Here is a 3,299-nt window from a genome sequence, read left to right as displayed (position 1 = left end):
AGAGCCAAAGCCAAAACCAAGGGAACAGAAGGAGATCAACTCAACCAAGATAGCTGAAGAACAAAAAATCGGTTAATCTTTGCCGAAGGAAAATGTCAGCAACAAGGATGTTGATAAGCAGAAAGTGAACAACGCAGTTGAGGAAAGCAAGCATATGCCAGTGTTACACTTTCCTCAAAAGATGAAGCGGGAGAAATTAGACAAATGCTTTGGGAAATTCTTGGAGATGCTGAAATAGTTGTATGTGAACATCCCGTTCACGGAGGTGCTCACACAGATGCCAGCCTATGAAAACTTCCTGAAGGAAATCCTCTCAAGCAAAATGAAACTCGAGAAAACGAAAGTGGTCAAACTCAATTCCCACTGCAGCGCCATTCTACAGAACAAAATTCCCAAAAAGTGTGGGAATCCTGGCAGTTTCACTATACCTTGCTCATTGGGTAGCGAATATTTTGACAAAGACTTGTGCGATTCAGGTGCATCCATTACCTTTATGCCATTATCGGTGTTCAAGAAATTGGAAGTAGAGCTAGGAGTGATCAAATATATGCCAGTATCCTTGCAACTGGCTGATCAAACCACGATCATACCTGAGGGCATAATTGAGGACATACTGGTAAGGTTAGACAAATTTGTTTTCCTAGTAGACTTCATCGTGGTAGATATGGAAGAGAATAAGGAAGTGCCTCTAATCCTGGGGAGACCATTCCTTTGCACTGGCCGGGCTATTCTTGATATATATGAGGGGCAACTCATGCTACGAGTGGGAAACAAAAAAGTGGTGTTTCAAATGAAGAGAATGATGAAATACCCATGTGATGAGGCATCTGCCTATGCTTGTCTCAAACTAGATATGGTGGGAGAGTTAGCTGAATAACACAAACTGGATAAGCGGGTAGGTGACTTACTAGAGAGATGTATTAGTCAATCAAGTACAAAAGAGGATGAAGATCGCGAGATCAATAAGGAAGTAAAGGCGCTGGAAAATGAGAACCAGGTGTTAGATGAAGAAGAATTCGAGAAAGAAAATAGCAAGCCAAAGATGGAATTGAAAGTACTCCCGACACATTTGAAATATGCTTTTTTGGAGACTGACAATTTTCCTATGATTGTTGATGTTGATTTGACAGGTGAACATGAACACATGCTTGTGGAGTTACTACGAAAGCATAAACAATCTATCGGTTGGAGTATAGCCGATATTCAGGGGCTCATCCCTGCAATCTGCATGCACAAGATCTTGTTAGAAGAAGGGAGTAAACCAGTGGTACAGCCCCACCGCAAATTGAACAAAAATCTTAAGGAGGTGGTTCAAAAAGAGATTCTCAAATTGCTGGATGCGGGCATAATATTTTCCATCTCTGATAGTCAATGGATCAGCCTTGTACATGTTGTGCCGAAAAAGGGGGCATAACAGTGGTAAAAATGAGGACAACGAGCTAATTCCTACCAGAACAGTTACTGGGTGGAGGATGTGCATTGATTACCGGAGATTAAATGATGCAACAGGGAAGGATCACTTCCCTCTTCCTTTTATTGATCAGATGTTTGAGAAGGTGGCAGCGCGTGGATGTTATTGCTTTTTATATGGATATTCAGGGTACAATCAAATAACCATTGCTCCCGAGGATGTTGAGAAAACCACCTTTACATGCCCGTCCGGAATCTTTGCATACCGGAGAATGCCTTTTGGACAATGCAATGCACCAGCTACTTTCCAGAGATGCATGATGTCAATATTTTCATATTTAAATGGGAAGTGTCTGAAGGTGTTCATGGATGACTTTACTCTATTTGGAGATGACTTTGAAGATTGCTTGAGGAACCTCGAACTTGTTCTGAAACGATGTGAGGACACTCACCTAGTATTCAACTGGGAAAAGTGTCACTTCATATTTAAAGAAGGGATAGTCCTGGGCCATAAAGTCACAACTGAAGGTATTGAAGTTCACATAGCTAAAGTAGACGTGATAGCCAAGCTCCCGCCACCGACCTCAGTGAAGAGCATCAGAAGTTTTTTGGGGCATGCCGGTTTCTATAGAAGGTTCATTAAGAATTTTTCCAGCATTACCAAGCCCTTGACTGCATTACTTTCCAAGGATGTAAAATTTGTCTTTGATGTGGAGTGTCTCAGAGCATTCGAATTGATCAAGGAGAAGTTAGTGAGTGCCCCCCATAATGGTGACTCCTAACTAGAGTGAGCCTTTTGAGATAATGTGCGATGCCAGTGATGTGGCAGTAGGAGCAGTGCTGGCGAAGAGGAGAGATAAATAGTTCCGACCCGTTTACTATGCGAGCCAGACCTTGAATGATGCTCAGGTTAACTATGCTACCACGAAGAAGGAGTTCTTTACGGTAGTCTTTACTTTCGACAAGTTCAGATCCTATTTGGTGGGAAGTAAGGTAATAGTGCATACTGATCACTCAGCACTGAAATATTTGTTGAGTAAGAAAGAGTCCAAACCGTGTATGATGCGGTGGGTATTGTTGCTGCAAGAATTTGATTTAGAAATCAAGGACAGGAAGGGCACAGAAAATGAAGTGGCTGACCACCTGTCGCGATTGGAGAAACCACCTGTTGAAGTGGTGAACATTCGGGAAGAGTTCCCAAATGAGCAGTTTTTTCCATTGCAGCAGTCTCCAATAGATCACCATGGTTCGTCTACATAGCCAACTTTTTGGCTAGTGGGTAGCTACCATACGACTTAACCTCAAATAAGAAAAAGAAGCTGCAAGGTGAGGTAAGATGTTGTTTTTGGAACGACCTTTTCTTGTTTAAACTGTATGCAGATGGTTTGATTCGAAGATGTGTGCCTAAAAGCAAAATGACAAGCATCCTGTCTCATTGCCATGATGGGGCAGCTGGAGGACGCTATGGCGGGAATTGCACTGCAGCAAAGGTAATGGAAGCTAGTTTCCTTTGGCCTACCTTATACAAAGACGCGAGAGCGTATGTAGCTGCATGTGATAAGTGTCAAAGGGCAAGTAATATTAGCAAGAGGGACGAAATGCCTCTCAACTCCATTCTGGTATGTGAATTTTTTGACGTATGGGGCATTGACTTCATGGGTCTGTTCCCATCGTCACACTCTTATGAGTATATCCTAGAAGTCGTTGACTACGTCTCTAAGTGGGTCGAAGCAATCCCTACTAGGACCAATGATGCTCGGGTGATGTGTGAATTCTTAAGTAAAAACATCTTTACCCTCTTTGGAATACCTAAAGAGATTATCAATGACAATGGGTCACATTTTGTGAACAAGCAGTTTGCTGCACTGCTGTCCAAGTATGGGGTCACA

General features: G+C 42.5%; 1 protein-coding gene across 1 annotated transcript; it reads left to right on the top strand.

The window, feature by feature from the left end:
* The first annotated feature begins 277 nt into the window (after positions 1 to 277).
* Positions 278 to 877, top strand: LOC142175718 (uncharacterized). The gene has a single exon (XM_075242698.1). It carries the CDS (start codon positions 278 to 280, stop codon positions 875 to 877), a length of 600 nt encoding a protein of 199 aa, XP_075098799.1.
* The last annotated feature ends 2,422 nt before the right edge of the window (positions 878 to 3,299 follow it).

Source organism: Nicotiana tabacum, chromosome 22 (assembly GCF_000715075.1).
Source record: "Nicotiana tabacum cultivar K326 chromosome 22, ASM71507v2, whole genome shotgun sequence".
NCBI lineage: Eukaryota > Viridiplantae > Streptophyta > Magnoliopsida > Solanales > Solanaceae > Nicotiana > Nicotiana tabacum.
The sequence above is the reverse complement of the archived record's forward strand: the minus strand, read 5'-3'. Positions and strand labels throughout refer to the sequence as shown.